The 26204-nt window shown below is 35.6% G+C and overlaps 1 protein-coding gene across 1 annotated transcript in view; it reads right to left on the reverse strand.

Moving 5' to 3' along the window:
* The window catches only part of LOC150089847 (TOG array regulator of axonemal microtubules protein 1-like), a 221689-nt gene that overhangs the window by 24761 nt on the left and 170724 nt on the right, over positions 1–26204 (reverse strand). The window contains exons 11-12 of the mRNA XM_090390111.1: positions 24934–25082; positions 3595–3753 (exon numbers count right to left, since the gene is read on the reverse strand). Coding sequence (XP_090246237.1) covers positions 3595–3753; positions 24934–25082 — 308 coding nt within the window. The remainder of the gene's footprint in view (positions 1–3594; positions 3754–24933; positions 25083–26204) is intronic.

The following is a 26204-nucleotide window of genomic DNA, read 5'->3' on the forward strand; positions in this document are numbered from 1 at the left end:
CCCGGCAAGCAAACCATCCTTATGTATAAATGAACATGTGTGAAACAGCCAAATATACTTTAAACTCAATGCTTCCTTTCTCGTTTTCTTTTATATGTGGAAATTAGAATTATTCCAATAAGGTATGTCATAGTTTACATTCTAGTATTGTTTAGAGGATGTTAGAAGTAAGGACAGGATTTGTTTAGAAGGTTAAAATGTACAATCGCCTGAAACCGCGAGACCAATGAATTTTGTGGCTTTAACTATGTCTTACTGTTAGCATATCGTTGCACTTAGAATTGATGCACACTTTACTCATTGTTCTATTATTATGTGAAAGCAGATTGTGTACATGACCTTGTTGTCTATAATAAATGTTGTTAAGTGTTATTTGCATGTCACATTCACTCTGTCAACATTCTAAACCATGCCAGGTAAATAAACTAAGAAAATGGATTTTGCGGGATGGAAAGATGCTAACTGATCTTTCCATTACAAACACAACGCGATCTGTTGCTGCAGAAATCCGGGGCCCCTAAAATCTCTGATTTCCGAAGGCTCAGATTATTGTCTTAACTGATTGCATAAATTGAAGCAGGATAGACGTCACAGGCGTACCCTGAAGAAAGGGGGAGTTAATAGTGTACATGGTTGGCAATGACGTTTAGGTAGGTGGTGGATGTCAGATTGCCAGGGACATGGATGACTGGACCCAGGTTATCCCAGCAGAACATCGCCCAAAGCATTACACCATCGCCACCAGCTTGTTTTCATCCCACGGTGCATTCAGGTGCCATCACTTCCTCGGGTAAATGACGCAAGTGTACCCGGCCGTCCACATGGTGCAACAGGAAACATGATTCATTGGACCAGACGACCTTCTTCCAATCATTCAAGGTCCAGTTTCGATGCTCACATGCCCATTGTAGGCACTGTCACCGGTGAATCGTGGTTAGCATGGGCACTTGGAGCGGCCTGCAGCTATTCAGCCCCATTTTTAGCAGGTTTCGATGTACTATGTGTTGTGACACATTACTCCTGTCACCAGCATTCCAATTACCGGTGAGTTGTGCCAGAGTCACCCTTCTGTTGCCACGTACCATCCGGGAGAGCCTTCACTCACCTCGAGCATCGATGAGCCACGGTCGTCCAACACCTCGTTGGTGGTTTGTGGGTTTTTACTCCTCGGGCCACTTTCGGTAGTACCTACTGAAAGTGGCCCGAGGAGTAAAAACACACAAACCCCACCAGCCATGCCATTTCAGATATGCTCTGACCTAGTCGTCTGGCCATTAGAATTTGGCCTTTGTCAAACTCACTTAAGTCTGCTGCCTTCCCATCTGAAGAACAAGAGTAACACTGATTAACGGAGCTCAGTATCAGGTGTTTTTTATACCGTGTCCCAACCCACGCTCGCACCATAGTTCACTTGCAGTTGCTTAAATTTGCATAATGACTTGCTGGTCAATGTTTTTGCTCATTGGTGTATATACATATTGTTCTGATATATACTGGATGGAAAATTTGAACATGGCAAATGCAACATGTAGGGGAAAGACATACATGACAGTAGAGTAGGTTCCATTATGCTTTTAACTACAAAGCACATCAATTCAAGAAGACCACATTTTATAGATTAAAAAAAAAAAAAAAAAAGAGATTGGAAGTGAGATTACAGATCAACTGAGTGTATTGGTTATAATGAGAATTGATACAGAAAAATGGAATGGGCAAGTAGATATGAATTTATTATCATGGGAGGGCCAGATTGGAACTTATGGGTGAGACACTTAGAGAAGCAGAATATTACTTAATCAATTAGATTATGTCAGCATGTTAGAGATGCCACATGAGAGAACAATGTTTTTGTCTTCATTTTTCCCAAGAATTCAACTAATACTGAAAACCTTTGCATTAAGGAACAATTAGCTGGTAATGATAATAATGTGTTCCAACCAATCTGGTTTCCCTTCTTTGGATCCTCTCTATTAAGCCCAACATATTCTCAGCTGATACCACAACCCAGACAGCACTGTTTCAGAGCTTTTTGGCCCCTCTTCGGTGGGTGGATAGGTACCACCCACTCAAAAAAAGTATTTTCTTGGCTTCATTCATTTAACCAATCAAACTGCTGCAGGTATAACAGCGACTATTATGCAACAAACTGCAATCAAATGATTTGGATCTTTCTAAATGTCAGAGGCCAAGGATATGACGGAACCAATACTCCATCATATGTGAGGTTTATTCCGGGGAACACGCCCACATGAGTGAGGTTTATTCTGGGGTACAAGCCAGTATAAAAGAAACAGAACCAAATGCATTATTTGTTCATTGTGCAACTCATAACATCAACTGAGTGGTGAATGATGCAGTAAATAGTATCCCAGATGTATCAAAGTATTTTGCAGTTGTACAAAGCGTCTATGTAATTTTGGGTTATAGTATCAATCACTGGAACTTACTTACTATCTTCATATTGTGGTGAAACATATGTTACTTTAAAAAAGCTAAACCCTGCACAGTGGGCTGGTCACTTTTCGTCATTAATGGCAATATAAAACAACAATATACAGATATTCTGAAAGTTTTAAACAAAATCATTTTGAATACAAAAAAAAAATGAAAAAAAACAGAAGTAATCAGAATAAAAAAAATTTCGGAGAATTTTGAATTTGTTGTTACTGTAATAATGTAAAAGGTTCTTTCGTATATAAATTTGGTATTAAAATTTCTACAAAGAAAGGATTTAGTATAATTTCTAAATGTGTTGCTCAGGCAGCAACACATTTTGTCTGTTGCAGTAAAATAACTATGAAATGAATTCAAATTATTTTGAAGGAAGCAGTTATTGTTGCAAAACAATGGGATACTCAAACTGATTTTAAAAATGAAAGAAACAAATAATAAAAAAAAATTTATGACAAACTTTGTCATAAAAATTTTAAATAATAAAATAAACAAAAAACACCATTGCGCAAAGGTGTGCAATGGTATGCCAAAATGAAGCAAATGTAGCAAGTGAACTTTCTTTTACATTAGTACCCACTAGACCAATACATATTAAAACAAAATTAAATAACAAACAATGTATGTGTTGAATGTCTTAAATAAATAAATTTCCACTATACAATGTATGGCCACTGCAGTCATGAAAGTATGGTTCCATTTTAAGTTTTACTGCAGTAGATAAGGCAGTGCAAACAGGTGGAAATAGGCCAAGAACTTTTTGCGGAAGGTTTAATTATAGGTGCATATATATTACTACAGGATTCCAGCCATTCTTGAAAATTAAAACTCTAAAAACATTAAAAATATCCTAGCTGCATATCAATGGACAGACTTGAACATCCTGGAAAATTCACACATTCAATAACCCTACTCGTCAGAAAAATAAAAGCCATCTACAAATCCGAACAATAAAGCTAAAACATTGTCACAAATTTAAAAAGTAAAAAAAAAAAAAAAAAAAAAAAATCACTTTCCATATATCTACAATCATCTGTATCTCTAAGCATAAAGATAAGGAACATGATAAAGAGATAAAATATTAAAAATATACTTTTTTTTTTTTTTTTTTAGAAACAAAATGTCATTCTAAACAATTCCTACCTTGTTAATGGGGTTCCATCCATGACAAACTGAGAGGCTGCCGGCAGAAGACGTTCTGTTAGTTCCTTATTACTTGTAAGGCATTTGGCTGCTCCAATTTGATCAACAATGAAGGATAGGAACTGTGCTGTAGTTTTTCTTACGGTTCCATTACGGTGGCTATAAATGAGAGAATACTGTGACATCAAAATAAGAGTGCATAATAATATTTATGCAGTTTTTCATATAAAATACAATCCCTTTCTCTATATTTAGAGAGCTAAAAGGCTTACATGTATCCTTTATTAATTTTAATTATTAAAGACTTATCAGCATTAGTATGCCAAAAAATGCAAGAAAGCCAGGTTTTTGCTGCATCAGCCAAAGAAAAAAAAATAAATAAATAAAATACCTTGTTTACACAACCTATATCTACTCATATCATACTCTTCCTACAACCAGAAGATACTACTTAGCTACCCTCACATTTTATTACAATAACAAATAAAAAAACTGTATAAGTCATGTCATGGTAGTCTCTCTGGTATTAGTGACGAATGCTAACTTTGATATTAGTATTAATAGTGGCAAATGATACAAGTAAGCAAGCTTATATAGCATCAGCTAAAAAAAAAAAAACAACAAAAAAAAACACATTACCCACTTCATCTAATAATTTGTTTACTCCTTTCACAAAGTTATTCAAACTGCCCTACCCCATTCCCATAAAATTTGCAGAAAGCAAAATTTTGGATATCTATCCTGCAAACATCCATTTTCAATTGAAGTTTATGACACATTATGTGTGGTGTCCAAGAAATAAAAATGTCAATCACATTTCCATGAAGGTACCTGGTTACTGAGTACTGCAATTTGTAGAAACTGAAGTCTTTCATAGTAGGTCCTTGACTAACCTTGTTGCTCTTCTCTGTCCACTTAAACTGTTTCTCATCCTTCTCAAAATGATGCTTCCAGACCTGTGTACAGTACTCAAGATGCACCCAAACTACTGCTTTATACAGTGGGATAATCATCTTCTTGACCATACTGGCAAACTTCTTGTATACCATTAACAAAACCCCATCAACAATTATAGCAACCTAGCTGCACTACTCAGATAACTTGACACTGGACTGTACAAAGATATCTCTTTCATTATCCACTGCCTTGAGTGATTTACCACCCAAGTAATATGCTATTCTAGGATTAGTTCTGCTCATATTGCAGTACCTGACACCTTTCAATGTCAAACTTTCATAGGCACTTCTCAGTTAAAATTCCCCATTATAAAACATTCTGATTTGATAGCCCATTCTCTTGGTCTGTATGGATATTTGTTATAATTCATCTCAGGCATTTGGCCAATAATGTATTCCCACTCTCATTTTGTTTTCCCAGTGTTTAAATCACACCAGTCTTACTCAACTTTGCATTGGTCACCAAAACCATCTGGGTGCACTGCCTTGGATTCTATGTGCTTCTTAACCGAGAGCATAACCCCCTCCCTTCCTATCCAGAAGGTACTTAAATTCTGACCTATGTCTAAGTGGCACCATGTTTCCAATATCCCTAAATGTCCTCATTTAGGGATATTGGAAACATGTCATTTTACTATTTACTCTAATATTTACTATATTCTCAACTATTTATTTTACTGTAACCCCATTTATTTACTAATATACTATACTATATGCACACATATACCATTATGCATATTAAGGGTTTAGTGTCAGACAACACTGACTACAAAATCATTTTGTAGTAAACGTTTTTGTAATTAACAAAGAAGTCATTTGACATTTTCTTGGTTTACCGGAAATGTGCTTATAGCCCAAGCTAACTTTTTTTTTTTTTTTTTTATGAGAACCTCAAACACGAGAGGTATTAGAACCTATAGTACTTAGTACCATGCTTGGGTTGGAGGTTGAGAGGACGAAAGAAGATATTTGTTGACACTGGACTTGAACTTCTGTAGACTGTAATTTTCAGGAAATATGTATGAAGGAAGGTTGTCCCAGAAAACGGCAGTTGAATGAATAAATGAGGAAGATTAAAAGTTGGTTCTATGGGTTTGAAGTTGGACAGTAAATGGATGTTGGCTATTGGCGGCACATATTCGGACTGTTTTGAAAGAGAGAGCGGGAATTATAGAAGCCAATTCAGAGAAACAGTGCCCATGGAAGTATCTGTAGAAGAGGCATGCAGCAGAAACAGTACGTCTATGAGACAGCGAGTGCAGAGACTCTGTTAGAGATGAGTCATTAATTAACCTAACTGCCCTCTTCTGAATGGAATCAAGAAGCCTGAAAGAGGTTTTGGGAGCACCACCCCAGATGTGCGAACAATATTCCATGGCAGGGTGGATTTGCGATTTATACAGAGTGAGCAGCTGTTTGGAAGAAAAGTAACGCCGAGAGCGAAAGAGAAAACCAAGTTTTTTAGATGCAGAGGAAGCAATATTTGTAATGTGCTTGTGCCAAGAAAGATTGGAAGTCAGGGTAATTCCCAAAAGTGATATATCATTTTGCCTAGAAATCGGAGTGTCACTAAAGATAAGCATAGGAGCAGAAGAATCCTTTTTGTGAGATATAAGACAAGACTGAGTTTTAGAAGGGTTGAAATCAACTAAGTTGTCTTTGCCCCACTAGAGAATTACCTGAGGATTGGCAGGCATTTAAGGAATTGGTTGCAGATTTTCGACAAGTTGAAGCTGATTGAGCAGGACAAGGTTTCTCAAAATGGAAAGTGGAATGCAATGTGCTATCATCGGCAAAACTATGGATAGGATTTCCAGTCAATGGAAGAAGGTCATTAATATACAAGAGGAAAAGAGTGAGTGAAAGAACTGAACCTTGGGGGACACCGGCATTAGTGGAGAAGTTAGAAGACAAGCCATCTACCATCACCCTCAGTGAGCAATCAGAGAGAAAACTGGATAACCAATTACTAAAAACAGTTGGCAAACCATAAGATGGAAGCTTGTTTAGAAGACCTTTATGACAAACACGATCAAAAGCCTTTGAGATGTCAAGAGCAACTTCTTGTGTTTCACCGAACCTTTCCATTGAATTAGTCCATAAATGGGTAACATAAGCCAGAATATCACCAGTGGATCAACACTGACGGAATCCATACTGGTGATCGTTGATCAGACGGAAGGTTTCTAGGTAGTTTAAGAGTTGGCGGTTAATTGATTTCTCCATTACTTTAGAAAGAGTAGAAGTAATTGCAATGGGACGATAACTGGATGGGAGGGATTTGTCACCCTTTTTAGGAACTGGCTGGATATGAGCAAATTTCCGAGCAGAAGGACAAACACCTTTGGAATAAGAAAGTGAAAAAAGGCGGCAAAGAATAAGAGCAAGTTCAGGAGCACAGGTTTTGAGAACAAGTGGAGAAATAATATCAGGACCTGGAGCTTTCTTAGCATCAAGATTCATCAAAATCCTTCTGATATACTTTTGACGGAAGACCACAGGAGGCATTGAATGGAGCGTGTTGGGAATGGTGGGAGGTGTTTTACCAAGATCATTAATACATGAGCTGGAAGAAAAATGGGATGCTAGCAGGTCAGCTTTATCCTTGGCTGAAGTGATAACAGAACCATCTGGTTTGGACAGAGGTGGGAGCAGAGATGGGCAAAAGTTGCGGCCAATAGCTTTGGCAAGAGACCAGAATGCTCGGCTACCATTAGGGCAAGAAGCAAGTTTTCTACTCTTAGCCTGTTCGAACTCTAGTTTGGACTGATTAATAACTGCTTTACAATTGTTGCGAGCTTTGGTGTAGGCAGAAAATGAAACTGAAGAATTAGAAACAAGCCAATTACGATATGCAACATTCTTCTCTTGAATAGCCTTAGCACATTTATTGGAAAACCAAGGTTTAGATAAAGGACGAGATTTTAAAGTGGAGTGTGGGATAAAGGATTCCATTCCTGCAAGAATAATTTCACTGACACGATCTGAACAAACGTTGACATCAGAAGTTTTGAAACAGTAATCCGACCAAGGAAAAGAAGTCTCGCAGGTCATCCCATTTTGCATTCTTGTAATGCCAAACAACACGAGGTTGGGAATAGCCATGGGATAAAGGTTCCATTGGAGAAGAGACAATCACCAAGTTGTGATCTGAAGTGCCGAAAGGACCTCTCACTTCGCCCGGTACTTAGAAGGGTTGTTTGTGAGAAAAAGATCAAGCGTATTCGTTGTATGATTAGGATTGTCCAGTATTCTTGTAGCTAAATGAACAATCTGTGCTAGGTCATTAGTAATTGCAAAAGCCTCAGCATCTCGACCTGCTGGGTCGGTGTGACTAGAAAACGGAAGCCAGCTGGAGTTGTGAACATTAAAATCACCAATAAAAATTACCTCACTGTTAGGAAAGTTGGACTGGAGAAAGTCAAGTTGCAAAGAGAGGAAGTCAAAGAGCTCCAAGTGATTAGTGGAGTTGGGAGAACGGTAAAGACAACAGATGAATTTGACACAATGAGGTAGAGAGATTTTAAGCCAGAGAAGATCAAAGAGAGGAGATTCCAAATTGCCAAGTCTCTGACAGGGAATATCAGAACGGACATATGCACAAGTACCACCTTTGAGGCGAAAGGAATCATACAGCGAATAATTTGGGCATCTGAGATGAGCAGTAGTTGAATCAACCGATAACTGTGATTCTGTCAGAAAAAGTACATGGGTTTGTCTTGTAACTTGTAAACTGCTAGAGAAATAAAGGAGATGGTTTATGCATGGGTACCGCACATCATTTCTACTACCCAGGTAGTATGAATGCATCATTTAACTATATCTCATATTATGGCACAACTTTCACGAGTGACCGAGGTATTGCACTGCTTCACCAGTGGAGAAGACTAATGTTACTTATTCTCGGTGGACACCACCATTCGGAAAGCACTGTTTTGAAGCTTGTTGGCTTACTCATCGGTGGGTGGGCAGGTACCCTGCTGCAATAGTGACAACCCAGTTATGAAGTATAACTCCACAATATGAGAGATGCTTGAGAGTGTGCGTGGGTTAATCTAAAAATGATATATTCTTGGCTAAATGCTAAGAGTATGAAGGAGATGGTTTATGAATGGGTACTGCACATACATCATTTCTACTACCCAGGTAATATGAATGCATCATTTAATTATATCTCATTGTGACTCAACTTTCATAACGAGTAGATGAGGTATTGCACTGCTTTGAATAAGTAATGCTTCACCAGTGGTGGTGAAGCATTACTAAACTAATGTTATGATTAAACGATGCAATCATACTTCCTGGGTAGTAGAAATGATGTATGTACAGTACCCATGCATAAACCATCTCCTTCATAATCTTAGCATTTAGCCAAGCATATATTTTTAGATTAAACCATGCATACCATCAATCATCTCTTGTATTGTGGAGTTATACTTCATAACTGGGTTGTCACTATTGAAAAAACAGGGTACCTGCACGCCCACCGATGAGTAAGCTAACAAGTTTTGAAATGATGCCATCTGGGTGGTGGTATCTGCCGAGAATAAGTAACATTAGTCTTCTCCACTGGTGAAGCATTACTTATACAAAGCAGTGCAATACCTCAGCCACTCATGACGGTTGAGTCACAATATGAGATATAATTAAACAATGCATTCATACCACATGGGTAGTAAGAAATTATGTGTGTGTGTGTGTGTGTGTGCAGTACCCATGCATAAACCATTTCCTCTTTATCATTTAGCCAACAATACATTTTTACTAGAGAAATACATTTCTATGACATGATATGCATTGTTATTTGTATAAAGTTAAACTAAAGTTGTCTCAAAACAAAAATGCAATTTTGTTGTTAACATTGTCTGACACTAAGCCCTCAATATGTGTGCCTCTTCCATGCTTTTCCTATGAGGGACCAAGCAAACCCAGTAGTCACTCACTTCTCATTTTCCCATTCTGCTGTGTTCCCAATAGAAGCAGTGCAAGGATCAATTTTTCCTAGCAGTAAAATTGATTCTTAGACTACTGGGACATGTAGCAATTCCTAGTGCCTTTGATTTCACCATGAATATTGTATCTCATATGTAGTAAATTTGTAGTGCACTGCATGGTAGTGGTAAGTGTAGTGTTTTAATTGTGGTAAATAAGTAGCTCGAAGGTTCTTCGTATTCAAGTAGGTTGGCATTTCTTTTTGCTCCTAGCTAAGAAATTTTATTATCTCTAAGGCCATAATTTATAATATTACGAATGTAAATGTATAGCATAATACATATAACGTAAACTTGATGGCTTTATATATATATATACTTAACTTATTTATACATTTATGTTTTCTAATTGTTGTACTACTTGGGAGCATCAGGTCTGTAGTGACCCCAACCAACCCGCTAGTTATATTTAAACCTAGCCCTGGTATGGATAGCCTTACATATAAAATATAAGATACATATAAAAACAACAAAATTAATGAAATTTTAAAGAAAGCTGGAGAAACTGGCAATAAGTTATTGAAAATAAATGAAAATTAACATTCTTCCTCATAGCCATATCTCTGCTACTCCTCAGGGGCTTTGAGCAGACATATAGCCATACTAGAGGAATGTATTATACATACCTGTTTCTGTAATCTCTATACCAGTTTTGCTGGGTTAATTACTTGGTGGATAATTTGGAATTATAAGAGTAATCTTATTGAATAAATGTACTTAATTTTAAATAAACAGGGTGGTTTATGGATATTACAGCAAACTGTGATAGGAGATTCAAAGCCCTACGGGCATGTAACAGATTGAAATATCATAGTATATCACTTCCATGTCCTGTGGTGGTCGGTCTGAAAATATTCAATTTCCCGCCAAAGTTTAGATTTTATATGTGTGTGTGTGTGTGTGTGTGTGGTATAGTTTATTGTGCAGTCGTATCAGTTTTTGACCCTGGTGTGATAGTTAACCCTGCCGTAGGCAACGTCACATTCTTTACATTCCTGAGCGTGGGGCTGGTGTTGATTGTAATTTAGAGCTTGTTGTATTACTGTGGGAAGCAGATACAATATGATATCTAACCATGCTAAAAATGATAGAAATAAATAATAATAATTGATATGGTGTTTATTAAAATAAAATGGGAAAAGATGGGGTGATAGTTATTAAAATTAAATTAAAAGTGTTATCCGTAGGGTGCAGACTGGCAACACTTTTCTAAGGCATGACAGCCCTGTATGTGCCCTTGGGGATAACTATTTACAAATATATACAGCCTCTTTCATTGTGAATATTAACTCTGTTTCCGTAGTTGTAAATAATCTTGATTTAGTCGAAATGCATTATACCTGTATGGTAATGTAGACCTGTGTATTTACATTTCTGGTGTTAATAACTCTGCTTGTGGAGAATTATGAATTTGGACATCCAGGTACCGTGCGGATAGGTATCGAGCCACACCTATGCGCAATTAACCTGGGATTCAAAAGTGGGCCAAATTATAGCTCTAATTAGAGTTATTCATGTTCCGTGGAAAAAAATTTTTCTATGATACTATCAGGACTAATGTGAGTTGGTTGCTGTATGAGTTTAGCTTGTGCAGCTGCATTTATATGGTGTCTGATGTAATTGCCAGGTATTTTGTTTTTGATAAGGGTATTTTTCAGTTTTATTAAAGCTGTTATAATGCTTTCTGGGCTATTGCATATGTGTATAATTCTGTTTATTTGCTTGGTTTCTGATAACGTTTCCATGTATATTTTTGCTAATTTAGTTTCCCAGTTAGTTAGTTTAATTGCTGGGAAGCCGAACCCCAAGCAAGAATATTTGCACCCCCTTGTTGAGGAAGCATTAGGTGGGTCAGAAAACTGCTTACTTGGGGGTATAAACAGACCAACAGATTAACAATAGCTGCAGGCAGAGGTGTAAGCAATCCTTGGACTACTTTTATTGGAACATGTCAGGAGTCTGGAACACAAGGTGTCAAGGATTTCAAGGCATGCTGGGGGATCTTCATGGAAATAGCAAATACATAGCCTGTGATAGGGTAAAGAGAAAGAAAAGAGGGCATGCATACTTGCACATACATTAATGCTAGGAGCACACACTAAATAAATTTAATGAATATGGCATATTGGTTAAGCCATCATATGCAAACAAGGTAGAGATATCAGAAATGTAATGTAACCTCAGACTCAAAGGATGCAGAATTTGAATATGGAGATACAATGTATACAGAAAGGACATACAGCACAGAAGGTGGGAGATCGGTTATGCTATAATTTAAGAAGAATATAAAATGTGAGGCAGTACACCCAATTGACATGGTATCCAGTGTGATGTGACATAAGCACTGAGCAAACAAAAATGAGAGTAGGTACATATTATAGGCTTAATGACTGTGACAAGTATAATGAACAACTATACGGAGAACTATAGTGCACTAGTACATCAGAATGTCATATAATGCGGTTTTAACTTTCCAGATTTTAACTCACACACTAGCATGATTTTTCTGGATTTACTGGATGACTGTTTTCTACAGCAGGATGAGAGAGAGAGGCAAAAGGATAAAGCAATACTCTTGATCTGATTATCAGCAATGATTCTTTGTGCATTAAGATTAAGAATCAGCAGATAAAAGAAACACGTAGTAGTGATCACAGTATACTGTCATAGGATTTACTTAATGATGTAACTACCATGAAGGATAAAGGAAAGTACTTTTGCTTATATAAAGGCGACTACAGTAGTCTCTAATTTAAATTCTATATAGTAGGACCAACTGATAATGTTACCGAGAGCAAATTCTAAAAGAAACATTCAGGGAAGTAATCGACCTAAATGGAATGATGTCAGCTGAACTAATAAGATTTGTGGCAGGGAGAAAAAAAATGTGTGGCATGCATATAAATGATCTGGTGATAGAGAATTGATATAAACAATTGATATAAACTAGTGCAATGAGGTCACAAAGGAGGTTAAGCAAGCTAAGGCAGATAATGAGAAGTTTTGGCAAAGGAAGCAAAGAAAAACAGTAAAGACTTCTTTATTTATGTAAATACCTAAGTATATTGGTCCAATGGTGTTGGACCAATTTATACCAATGGCTTAACTACTGGTGATCTTGCCCAAGTTACAAATTGAATAGGTATTTTTCATCTACATTCACCCAAAAGGAATTCTTTATGGAAGGGGTTGTCAGAAGTGTATCAAAAGCTAACAGGGAGCTAAATGATTTTGTGATAACTTAAAGCACAGTGGAAGAGAAATTGTTGAAGCTAAACATAAAAAAAAAAGGCACCCGGCATAGATGAATCTATCCAGTTATAAAGCAACCCTTAGCCATAATTATGAAAGTACCTTTGAATTCAGAGAAGGTTCCTACAGACTGGAGATATGTGAATGTATTCCTAATTCACAAATGGGGTGGGGATAAAGGGGTAACATGAGTGATTACAGACCTGTTAATTAACTTCTGTTTCAGGTAAAATAATGGAATCACTAGTTAAAGAAGTAATGATGGATCATCTAGAAAGAAATACAGTAATACTGCAGTAACAGAATGGATTTGTTAAGGTGTTATTGCATCACAGTATCCAATTTGAAGGAACAATATGATGCAGTAACAAAGGAAATGGATACAAAACGTAATTTTTTTTTTTTTTTATCATATACATCAGTTTCAGGAAGCTTTTGATTCTGTTCCACATAAAAGACATGAAAAAAATTGGAGCAGTGTGGCAGTAAAAGTAAGTTACTGCTATGGATAAAGGAATGGTTGAGTGGGAGAAGACAATGATTACCAATGGACACTACTCTTCATAGAGTAATGTTATTAGTGGAGTTCTGCAGGGTTCAGTGCTGTGCCTACTGTTGTTTTCTATATTTATTAATGGTACTGATGAAGGTATATAGGGTTTGCATATGATAGGGGCATATGATAGGTTGGCAGGGGATTAATGAGAATAATTACGCTATGTTACTGCAACAAGATCTAGGAAAATTTAGGCAGATGAGCTGAGAAATGGCAATTGAAGCTTAACATCAATAAATGCAAGGTACTTTATATGGGTGGCAGTAACCCCAGATTAATGTATCACATGTAGTATACTTCCCTCACGGTAATGAAAAATGAAAAAGATCTGGGGGCAAATGTGCGGTCAGCTATGAAGTTCTCTGAGAAGTGTAGAGGTCTGCCAAGACAGCTCATGGAGGTTTTGCCCATGATATACAGGAATTTTGCTACAAGAGACAAGGAAGTGATTATCCTATTCTATAAGGCAATAGTCAGGCCACATCTTGAATACTGTATACATGTTGGAGGGCTCATATTAGGAAGGATGTTGATCTGCTAAAATGGGCGCAGTGAAGTGAAACAAAATTGGTGAGAAGGAACAAAAGGGTGCTCTTTCCAAGAAAGGCTTCAGTTCTGCAAATTGCTGTCTAGAGACTAGGCCCCTGCAAGGTGATCTGAATGTGGTGTTTAAGGCTTTGAATTGATTGAGTAAGCTCAATGCTGATGACATTACTCCTCTTTCTCAGACTACAGACATAAAAGGGCATAAATTAAAAATGAAGAAGGATGGTTGCAGGATAGTTGTGCAGAAGTTTGTCTTCAGCCAGCAGGCAGTTAACTGTTGGAACAAACTTCCATCTGTTGCTGTAAAGTAGTAGTAGTTTGAATAATTCAAGGAAGAACTATATAAAACTATTAGAGGGGGACAGGTGATGTGGGATTTTTTTTTTGTTTTGCCAATGCTGTTTAAGCTTTCTTTCTAGCATTGTTTGTCACTACTCACGTGAACTTTGCTCTTGCACCATCCTCCTCTAATGTATCTCCTTCCATTCAATTGTAGCCATCACTCCTGTTCAATGCATTAAATTCTTTGGAATAGATTTATTACCTCAATCCAGTCAATAGAATAACTTCGAGACGATGCTCTCCAAATATAAATAGCTAAAATAATTTTAATGAATTCTTGCACTCAGTCCATGAATGATTCGACATACCCCAGTATTGAAAGTAAAAGACCCAACCCGACTCCAAAACATATCAAACCATCCTCACGAAACTCTGAATGATAGAAGACTTTGTGTCACAATAATTAATTAAAATTTAACAAAAAATGAAAGAATCCATTAACAACCTGTGATCAAGATGGTCAGTTGAAAAGCCTATTCCACTTAAGGAAGGAAAAGTCTTGTAAAACAGTTTTAATTAATTTCATTGCCATGATTTTAATTTATATCATCACCATGGTCAACTCTTTCATTTTTGGTTAAATTTTAATTAATTGTTGTGACACAATGTCTCTATCACTCAGAGTTTTGTGGGGTGGTTTGATATGTTTTGGGGTCGGGTTGACATATCTCGGAATCAAAGACGAAGGTCTTTGATCCCGAGATATGTCGAATCATTCATTGGCTGTTAGTGGAAGAATTCATTAAAATAATTTTAGCCGTTTATATTTGGAGAGTGTCATCTTGAAGTTATTCTATGGACCAGATTGAGGTAATCTCTATTCTTTTAAAATATCAACAATGAAATGTAATATTACATTAATTTTAAATATCCAGATAATACTGAAATACTTTATAACCTATATTCCTCCATTACTTATGTATACTGCAATAGTCTGGTCCTCAGCTTTCATATCAGTCCTACAACTGATTACTTATTGATAATATGTACTTCTTAATACATATATTCAACCTTTAGGGGTTTAGATTGGAGGCTTAAAGTGGTTGAACCCATGTTTAGTCTCCAGAGAAAAGCTCCGGTAAACCCTTCCCCATCTCTCCAATCATGAAGCATGACCGATATCTTTTGAGGTTATGAAGGATATCATGGTGAGAGCTAATCTTCCTTAAATTTTGAGGTTACAGCTCTTAAACAATGTTTGCAGGCCAGCAGCTAGATAGTCTACCAAAACAAACCTATTGAAAACTCTCTAAGAGGCTTATGGATCAGCTAGTGTATAATCTCGCTGCCTCTACTCTGCCAGATAGTGACTGGAGGGGATCTGGGCGGTGTGTATGTGGGGGGGGGAGCATTGCCGAGGCCACGTTATATCAAGAAGCTGGGTATATTCTTATAATGTGCACTCCATATCATCCAAAAATTTCATTTCTTCATACAACATGTCCACCCCCTCCACCTTTTCTTACTACAGAATACACCATGAATTGTCAAAACAATAGAATAAACTTACCTGCAAAAAGACCAAACCTCCCAAAACACTTCCTCATTCATTTAACAAATATACGTGGTCTCAGTTCTAATCTCAACGATGTCCATTTCAAGTCTGCCAAACCCCAGGTATTTTTTCTGAAAGAATCCCAGTTATTGGATGATTCAACCACTGCTCATCTCAGTTGTCCGAATTATTTGCTGTATGATTACTTTTGCTTCAAAGGTGGTACTTATGCATAAGTAATTTAGCATAAGACATATGCTAAATTACTAAGTCTCTGATCAGAGACTTAGTAATTTAGAATCTCCTCAATTCAATCTACTCTAGCTTAAAATCTCTCTACCATATTTGGTCGAAATCATCTGTTGCCTCTATCATTCACCCAATTCCACTAATCACTTGGAACTCTTTGACTTCCTCTGTTTAAAACTCAACTTTCTTCAGCCCAACTTTCCTAACAGTGATGTAATTTTCTTTGGTGATTTTAATGTTCACAACTACAGATGGCTTCCATTTTCTAGTCACATGGACCCAGCTGATCAAACTGCTGAGGCTTTTGCAATTACTAATGACCTTGCACAGACTGTTCATTTACCTACCAGAATACTAGACAATCCTAAGCATGCAGCCAATATGCTTGATCTTTTTCTCACAAACAACCCTTCTAAGTACATGATCGAGGTAAGTGGTCCACTAGGCACCTCAGATCACAACTTGGTGATGGTCTCTTCTCCAATGGAGCCTTTCTCTCATGGCCATTCCCAACTTCATGTTGTTTGGCATTAAAAGAATACAAAATAAGATGATCTGCAAGATTTCTTTTCTTCTTTTCCTTGGTCGGATTACTGTTTAAAAACTTATGATGTCACCTTTTGCTCAGATCGTGCCAGTGAAATTATTCTTGTAAGGATTAAAATCTTTATTCCACACCCCACTTTAAAATCTCGTCCTTCATCTAAACCTTAGTTTTCCAATAAATGTGCTAAGGCTATTCAAGAGAAGAATGTTGCATATTGTAATTGGCTTGTTTCCAAATCTTCAGTTTCATTTTCTGCCTACATCAAAGCTTGCAACAACTGTAAAGCAGTTATTAATCAGTCCAAACTAGATTTCGAACAGGCTAAGAGTAGAAAACTTGCTTCTTGTCAAAATGTAGCCGAGCATTCTGTTTTCTTGCCAAAGCTATTGGCCGCAACTTTTGCCTGTCTCTGTTCCCACCTCTATCAAAACCAGATGGTTCTATTGCCACTTCAGCCAAAGATAAAGCTGACCTGCTAGCATCCTATTTTTCTTCCAACTCATGTATTAATGATCTTGGTAAACCAACTCCCACCATTCCCAGTATGCTCCATTAATGCCTCCTGTGGCCTTCCTTTAAAAAGACAGAAGGAATTTGAACAATCTTGATGAGAAGAAAGCTCCAGGTGCTGGTGATATTTCTCCACTTGTTCTCAAAACTTGTGCTCCTGTTCTGTGTCACTTTTTTTCACTTTCTTATTATAAAGGTGTTTTTCCTTCTGCTTGGAAATTTGCTCATATCCAGTCAGTTCCTAAAAAGGGCGACGAATCCCCCCCCATCAAATTATCATCCCATTGCACTTGCTTCTACTCTTTCTAAAGTAATTAAGAAATCAATAAACAGTAAACTCTTAAACTATATAGAAACCTTCCATCTAATCAACTATCGCCAGTATGGATTCCATCAGTGTAAACCCACTGGTGATATTCTGGCTTATGTTAGACATCTAAGAAAAATTCAATGGAAATGTTAGCTGGAACTCAAACAGTTGCTCTTGATATTTCAAATGCTTTTGTTCATGTTTAGCATAAAGGTCTTCTAAATAAGCTTCCATCTTATGATTTGCCAATTGTCTTTTTTTTATTGGGTATCCAGTTTTCTCTCTGACCACTCACTGTGGGTAATGGTAAATGGTGCTCTGACTTCTAACTTCTCCACTAATGCTGATGTTCCCCAAATTTCAGTTCTTTCTCACTCTTTTCCTCTTGTATATTAATGTCCTTCTTCCATTGACCAGAAATCCTGTCCATATTTTTGCTGATGACAGCACATTGCATTCCACCTTCCAGTTTGAGAAACCTTGCCCTGCACAAACAGCTTCAACTTCTCGAATAGCCTTGCAATTCCTTAAATACTGATCTCAAGGTAATTCTGCAGTGGAGCAAAGATCAATCCTTCTAAAATTCAGTCTTGTCTTATATCTTGCTAAACAGATTCTTCTGCTCCCATGCTTATCTTCAATGGCACTCCAATTTCTAGGCAAGATCATATATCTCTCTACTAGAGATTACCCTAACTTCTAATCTTTCTTGGGATAAGCACATTACAAATATTGCTTCCTTTGCATCTAAAGAACTGGGTTTTTTCTTTTGCTGTTCACTCTGTACAAATGTCAAATCCATCTTACCATGGAGTATTGTTCCCGCATCTGGGGGCTGATCCCCCAAAACCTGTCTCAGGCTTCTAGATTCCATTCAAAAGAGGGCAATGAGGTTAATTAATGACTCATCTCTAACAAAGTCTCTTCACTCTCTGTCTCATAGACATTATGTTTCTGCTGCATGCCTTTTCTACAGATACTTCCATGGGCACTATTCTTCTGATTGGCTGCTATAACTCCCACTCGCTCTTTCAAAGCAGTCCAAACACATGATGCAACCAGTCAACATCCTTTTACTGTCCAACTTCAAACTCAGAGAACCAACTTTTCTTCTTCCTCATTTATTCATTCACCTTCCGTTTTCTGGAAAAACCTTCCTTCATACTTATTTCCTGAAAATTACAAGCTACAGAAGTTAAAGTATAATGTAAACAAATTCCTTCTTTCATCTTCTCAACCTTCAACACATGCAGAGTACTAAGTACATAGGTTCTAATACCTCTAGTGTTTGGGGTTTTCAGATAAAAAAAAAAAAAAAAATATATATATATATAGCCAAGGCAGCAAGTACTTCTTATTGTCTTGATTCAATGCAAACGTGCATTTAACATGGATCAGCTCTAGACATGAAATTTACTGGCAGCTCAAATAACACTAGTGATGATATGATAGTGATTGAAAGGAATTGTCTGGTTTCTGAAGTTTCCAGTAAGCTGAGATGGCAACTTGGAAGTCTGAAAAGTTATTCAATGGAGGATATCCCTGTGTAATACAAGATGACATCCTATACTTACATCTAATCTCTTCTGTATAAGAAATCTAGATAATTTCTTCATTAATAATGCTATTTCTACAACCTCTCTTCTGCGCCTCCATAGCCAGGTGGGCAGGAGTAGCAGTGCATAGCACACGTTTCTTGATTAGACTGGGATTCGAGCCCGTGACCACCAAATAAGGAGGATGCGGAAAGGTCAGGGAATGACCACCGCATATCCCCGCAACAATATGACCTTAGTTGCTAATGCTCCTAAAAACCAAATAACAAACAACAACAACCTCTCTTCTCTTGATGTTGACATATGGTTTATGGATGCGTTATGCAAACAACAAAAGACTGCTAAAATTATTTGAGACTATTAAGGAATGCCCAGATTATTTTGGTAACAGTATAAACTTGCCTACTACATACTACTCCATACAGCTACAACAAATCCATCTGAACACCATATTCCTGTAATTCAGGAATAATACTTATTCAGTTGATCAATTTTTTATCATTATATATAAATTATATATTATATAATAATATATTAGAATATTATGGGGGTATTGCCATAATGTATACTTTGGCAACAAATTGATTAATATATATAGAAATTACTGCTTTAACTGTTGTAGTAATATAAGAATTTATGGGTTCATGGGAGAATTAATAGTTATGGTTTCAGTATAGTGAGACACCAGTGCAAATGCCCCCTAATGTAAAGAAAGGTGGGATAAGGCCAGCAAAAGGCCTAAGAGGGCTTTCTACAATTTTTTTTACTGGAAAAACAAAACTATGGCTAACATGTGGAACAGTTATGAAAATATGGCGAATACAAAATGTATAGAACCTGCACTCCTAAATTATTACTCCTATACCGCTAAGTAACCATAGCTAAGGGGGGGGGGGGTAATAAAATGAAATACACTTTTAGAGAATTAGTTAAGTAAATAATTTTTAAATAATAATGGATTTTTATATAATGTGCAGTGAATTAAGTAAAAATTAATGTAATAATATGAGAATAAATGAATTACAACTAATAGCACAGAAAAGAATATATAAATAAATAAATAATTATAAACGAAAGTACATCTTGCTTATCAAGAAGCCACAAAGGGTATATTATATATGTAGATCATATACTTTATACAAATTTATTTTCAATATATGTTGATGTAGAATATGCCTATCCTCAAAAGCATTTTTATTTTATTTCAATAAACGAAAACAGAATTTCAGTTTTTTTTCTAAAGATACAAAGAAATGAAGTGCCAATTTATTAAACTCTGGCAGTTATTTAACCAACGGATCTTTATTGATTCTGTACTAAATTCTTCTTATAAGGAGGGATTTCACATCGGACCAATTAAGGCTGACATTTTGTTTAAGCTCTATTTATATAGCTGGCCAGTCTAACAAAAACAATCAGCAGTCAATCAACTCCACTCAAATGGGTAATCTAACCATTTGAGTGGCATATTATAGAATTGTTTTTTATTGCAAAAAGGGTAATTTGCATGCTTTTTATAAGCTTTACTAATTTGATGGCAGTTGATAAACAGAATAAATCCATAGTTTCTTTTTATAAATAGTTTAGTTTTAATATTATAAATGGAATGAATTACTACAGTTCTAAAAAATATTTCTTTCAAACTATAGATACAAAGACATAATTTTATTGCTGACAAAAATATTAAATGGAAATATTATATTTAGTAAAAAAAATAAACTTCCAAAACTCAATTTATTACAGCAAATATACAATTCCAAAATAAGGTATTGTTTACAGAGCAACTGGTTGTGTAAGCTATTACTCAATAAAAATAATGAAATGGGATGGATTTTACCAATGTGTTGATCATAAAGGTAACTTCATTAAACAAGTGAGGAGTGAGTGTTCAAAATGTGTAGATGGAAGAGTGAGTTTTCTAACAAGAGCAGTCTTTCTCAAAATGCTACAAAGAAACTCACTAGTGAGTTTCTTTGTAGAATTTTGAAGTTTTTGTAAAAATTAAAACTCTGTACATGAATGCTTTTAAATATTAATTTGTTCTTATTTTGACTCGACTGCACAACATTAGAGTGAAATTGACAAAAATCAAATCGGAATGTTTAAAAAATGTTAAAAAACAAATATATATAAAAAGCTACATTAAATAATGTGCCTTTATGTATTTGAAGTAATCTTGAAAAAAAAATTAAAATACATGTAAGTACCTTCTCTCTCAAAAGATTAAGCTTATTATTTTCTTTAGTTTACAGTACAGTATTGCATATTACATTAACTTTTGTCACATGAACATAGTTTACACTAGAGTGCATTAGTCTCATGCAACTTAAGTGGAACACAATCAGCTATCTCAAGCAACCCATTTATTTAAATTTTAACTAAAATAAATAAAATTTAGTTAAATTTTAAATTCAAAGCATTTTACATATTAATAAGCAATATGACCTTCATGACCTCCTAACATCAGGCATCCATTTTTAGCATTGAATTCACTAAGGTATTTCAGTTTTTTGAGATCAGCTTCACACACACACACACACACACAGTTCCCCCTATGTCACATTAATTTTTAACAACAAGACTTGACACTGCAGAATGATAGGAAAATAAGTTGTGCTGAAATATATCCCCTAGCAGATCCTTCACTTAATCCTTTAAAAAAATATATAAAATAATTGAAAATGTTTTACACTCTGATACAGCCATAAGGTTGCTAGAATAATCACTGTAGCTTTTTATTTCATTTATTTTTTTTTTTTTTGTAGCAAATGCATCAACACGACAGTTAATAATGAATAATGCATCCCCCCCCCCTCAATATGCATGTTAGTTAGTCACGTGCACTACTTGAGAACTACTACCAGCCTCTACTATCATAGTTGACAGCAGCTAAATACTGATCAGATTTCATCATTACAAATACTGGGACTAAAGGGTTAATGCATTAAAAACAAAAGAAACTCAAAACCATTTTATTGTTTTGGCAGGATATTTCACAATTTTTTAAAAGTGGGCTGCAGACAGGTTTTCAATACCTAGCCAGATAAGCTGTACTTGCTAATCTTGCACCTAAAAATGAGATTCACTGGAAAAATTAGTTTTTCTGTTAAAAGTCTATATTTTTTGGACTATAATAAACATTTACATTTCATTTCACTGCATCTGTCAAAAAAGTACTCCATTACAGGTTTGTGCATTTTCTGTGTGCCTTGAGAAGTCTTCACCAAATAGCCAAGGTATCAACTTGGTTCCCAGCTCAGCTAGTTCTTTCAATTTAACAGCAGCCTTTTTAGAAATTTTTAATTTTGTTCCTTTCCTCTTTGATGGAAACACTCTCACCTTATGTTGGCTGCTCCACAATGTGGTTTATGGTGACCAATACAACACCAGGGTCTGACTATTAACTCTCCCCCCCACACACACAAGTCAAACTTGAATGTTAATAAACTGTCATAGTCCTTGATCATTTACTTAATTATGGATTAATTTAGTATTACTCCATAATTAATACTAAAACAAGATTAACCTCAAATAACAAAAACAAAGGCTAACATTTAAACAAAAAATTTTTAAATACTAGCCTACTATACTATTATGATATAAACAATGTTTCTATATGTAAAATATAAGAAAAACATTTCATTATATAGAAAATACTAAATAATTAAGTTTGTACATTAAAAAAATGTAAATACTGGAGCATCAAATTTTGACATATGTGATCACATATATAAAACATTTGCAATTCTTTGTAATGGTGAAATACCAATGAAAGCAAAGCAATCGATGTAATGGTAGAAACATGCCACAAAATATCTCATTATCACCAAATTGAAATAAACAGAGAGTGCTCCTCACAGTGAAAGTTCTAAGTTCTCCCAATTTCCTACTTGATAAACAAAAAAAAAAATTCGCATAATTTCACTTGGAGTTTGTTACAGTGGATTCCGGTTATTTGGGCCACCGGTTAATCGGGGCAGCTGTTTATTTGGGGCAAACCTTAAAAAACAGAACCCAATCGAGAAAATAGTCAGGGTTTACTTCGCTTAATTGGGACAACATGCCATTTAATCGGGACAGGATATCGCAGCACTAGAGATTACCCTCCGATTCTCTCCAACCGTACCACGTGGTTTGGTTGGATTTCTGGAGGTCACAACCATAAACAATTAGCAGTCACCTGCTTATTGGGCTTTTCTGTTAGTTGTTGTTGTTGTTATTATTTGGATTTTAGGAGCATTAGCAACTAAGGCCATATTGCTCCGGGATATGCGGTGGTCATTCCCTGACCTTCCCGCATCCCCCGTATTTGGTGGTGACGGGCTCGAACCCCGGTCTAATCAAGAAGCGTGTGCTGCGCACTGCTGCTCCTTCCCACCTGGCTACGGAGGCGCCTTTTTCTGTTAGTGCAATCTATCATAAATGGATAGTAAACTCGATCTTACTGAATTTGCAATAATACCGACAGCTGGAATTCTGTGGGTTATTATGGTGAAATGTGTTTACACTTCCATGGAATCTTCAATCATATAAAAAAATTAATTTTCAGAATCTTCTCTTCATTTCTATTTTTAAAGCTTCGTAACTTGTTACACCGTTCTCACTTGTACATATCGTGTTACTTGCAATCTGTGTGTGCCGTGTTCTTTGTTATTGATTGCTTATCTTTTTACTGTTTTAAATTTTAACCCCACCCACAAACGTCAGTGAACAGAAATGTCAACTAATTAGTTGGCATTACTTACTAGGTAGTTAGTAGTATGTACATATTACAGTATGTATTAATTATTCCGATTATCATGTATATTCTTCTGATTTTCACGTATCATTTAATTTTTTAATTGGTAAGGTAATAAAGGGTAAATTTGTGCTTAATATATCTTTACTTTTATAGCCTGTGGATAATATTCCTTCTGTTTTCAATAATTAGAATTGCTGTTTATTAGAATTAAAATTCAATTCACAAACGTGATCACAATGACCGGCAGTTGACTCCATCATAACGTGATTTGATTGTACAGTGAACCAATTGTAAAGCGGGGGTCCATTGTATTTTTTAACTTTTTTTAAGTGAAACTTCAGATAATTGGGGCAGCCGCCTAATCAGGTCAAAATGCACTAGTCCCAAATAACCGAAATTGACTGTATTTCTTAATATTTTATATATCATTCTCCCTCACTTTAAACAAAACGTATATTAACAACAGAATTATTGGTTCTGAATTACTAAAATTCAGAATCAATAAGTCTATAAATTTATTGGACAATTTTTTTGGATAAAGCCATGCTTGGTCAGAAGTCAAAATGAGATCATTCAAAAATTTGTCCAAATGTGACTTTTCACTTTTTAACTGAACTGACCATTAAAAGCATTCTCGACATAAAATGCCAATTGATTGTGAATAATTCTGCCAAGAACTATTTAGCTGGTCCAGGAAACAAGTTTTCAAATTAGAAAATTTCTATCTACTTGTGCAAGAAATAGCATGACCAATAATTGTAAAAATGGTGAAATTTTGCATCAGTTTGATAGTACAATGACAATAAAGAAAAAATACTTAGCAGAACTTTTCAATGTATAAGAGCCTTGCAGAATTTACTCTTCTTGAAAGCTACGGCAGAATGTCTTTTCAGCCAATTCATTGTTAAATGATATACAGTAAACACTTCAAAGTAAAATCACAACTTTTTTTGGAAAAAAAATTAATATCTTTAAAAAATTACTTTATTTTACAATGAGAAATTCTATTTTTTGAAATTAATAAAATATATCCGAAACAAAATTGAGTATGTACCTTCATTAAGCACAAACCTGTCTTAAGCAGAGCATTTTTCTGGTTCTTTGTGGTGGTGCCCAATGAAATTTAAGTTTTACTCTACATGTATTATATATTTACATTATAATAAATACTGAACAATTTACTACAAAAATTAAGGAAACAAAACAAGAAACATATAACTCAATAACATTACAAAACAAGAAATGCAAAACAATTATTCTGAAATAAATTAATTAAAATTTATTTTACCCTACTCCTCCAGATATTAATGCTAAGGCAGCTTTATTAAGGGAAACTCCTTCAAGCATATTCTTTAAAGTTTTCTCTATGTCATCACGAATAAAACCAACACTTTCACCTGATTTATGTAACAGTGTTTTAACAACCAGATCAAGATCCTAAAAACAAAACAAAAAAAAAAAAAAAAAAAAAAAGAGAAAAATTTGTTTAAAGAAATAATGGGATAGGTTACACTGATTGCAAACAAAAATGTACTCTTAACTGTGCCTTACTTTGCTGACCAAAGAATGAAGACAAGGAACCAATAAAGGAAGACAAACTGCCATCTTAATGGCTCATTATCTTCACTTTGGTGGTTAGTGTGGAACAATTATGATTAAAAATTTCAATAGCTTCTTAAAACAATGTCTCTCTGTGTTATGTTTTTCAATCAAATGTCTGGGTATGAAGTTATCCCTCCAGTGATAGTGCTTGGGCTTAGTCTCTGGAGAAACAATTACATTAGTTTGCATAGTCAGACTAAAGTAACTAATATAGCTAATATAGTTTTTATTGGATAACATCTCCCATTAGGCAAATCTGTTATTCATTAAAAGCACGAGGTAATACTATGACAGAGTTCAGAACTACCTGGTTCCATTATCAGACAGCAGGTAACCCTATTAATAACCTTTTGTGAAGTGATGAACAGATTCCATTTATCTAAATTCAGGTTGCTGACAAACTCTATTCCCTATTAGAGTTTATCAAACTCTAACAGGGAGTTAAATGATTTTGTGATAACTGAAAAAAATGTTACAGCTATAAAAAATAAGGCACCATAACATAATAATTAATTAGCCATAATTATGAGAGTTTTTTTTTTTTTTTTTTTTTTTTATGTAAACCCCAAACACGAGAGGTGTTAGAACCTATAGTACTTAGTATCGTGCTTAGGTTGGAGGTTGAGAAGACGAAAGAAGGTATTTGTTGACATTGGACTTGAACTTCTGTAGACTGTAATTTTCAGGAAATATGTATGAAGGAAGGTTGTTCCAGAAAACGGCAGTTGAATGAATAAACGAGGAAGATGAAAAGTTGGTTCTGTGAGTTTGAAGTTGGACAGTAAATGGATGTTGGCTGGTGGCGGCACGCGTTCGGACTGTTTTGAAAGAGAGAGCAGGAATTACAAAAGCTAATTCAGAAGAACAGTGCCCATGGAAGTATCTGTAGAAGAGGCATGCAGCAGAAACAGTACGTCAAAAGAGTCACGCAGAAACAGTACGTGAAACAGTGCAGAG

The sequence above is a fragment of the Mastigoproctus giganteus genome, chromosome 2 (assembly GCF_048544385.1).
Source record: "Mastigoproctus giganteus isolate SK-2022 chromosome 2, ASM4854438v1, whole genome shotgun sequence".
Taxonomy (NCBI): domain Eukaryota; kingdom Metazoa; phylum Arthropoda; class Arachnida; order Uropygi; family Thelyphonidae; genus Mastigoproctus; species Mastigoproctus giganteus.